Here is a 539-nt window from a genome sequence, read left to right as displayed (position 1 = left end):
TGCCAGCGGTTCTTGTCCACCGAGAGCTTGCTGTAGAGGAAGTAGGTCCCATCCGCGTCCAGCTGGGGTGGGGTTGTTCGGATATTGGTCTCTGGCACCTGCTGTCCATTGCTCTGCCACTCGACATCAACGTCAGGTGGGTAGAAGTCTTTGACCAGGCAGGTCACGCTGACTGTGTTCTTGTTCATCTCATCCCGGGGTGGGGGCAGGACGTACACATTGGGCTGTTGGGCCTGCCCTGTGGGGTCAGAGGTCAGCACACATGGTCACTCCGAGGGTGAAGGGCTGGTCTTGGTCTGCAAGGCCTCCCCCGGACCCTCCCTGCACCCCCACCCTGCTGCACACCTCTGGCCTTGGAGATGGTCCTCACGATGGGGGATGGGAGGGCTTTGTTGTTGACCTTGCACTTGAACTCCTTCCCTGCAAGCCAGTCCTGGTGCTGGATGGGAAGGACACTGACCACACGGTAGGTGCTGTTGAACTGCTCCTCACGTGGATTCGTCTTGGCCGTGCGCACCTCCTGGTCATCCACGAACCAG

At 59.9% G+C, this 539-nt stretch overlaps 1 gene segment (V, D, J or C); it reads right to left on the bottom strand.

Annotated features, from left to right (window-relative positions):
- Window positions 1-5: 5 nt before the first annotated feature.
- Window positions 6-535, bottom strand: LOC117798902 (the record flags this gene model as incomplete). The annotated part of the segment is given in 2 exon segments: window positions 6-238; window positions 346-535. Coding segments are annotated over 2 exon segments (423 nt in total), but the record flags the coding sequence as incomplete, so codon positions are not given.
- Window positions 536-539: the final 4 nt, after the last annotated feature.

The sequence above is a fragment of the Ailuropoda melanoleuca genome, unplaced genomic scaffold (genome assembly GCF_002007445.2).
Source record: "Ailuropoda melanoleuca isolate Jingjing unplaced genomic scaffold, ASM200744v2 unplaced-scaffold37312, whole genome shotgun sequence".
NCBI classification, from domain to species: domain Eukaryota; kingdom Metazoa; phylum Chordata; class Mammalia; order Carnivora; family Ursidae; genus Ailuropoda; species Ailuropoda melanoleuca.
This window is presented reverse-complemented; position numbering and strand designations above follow the sequence as displayed.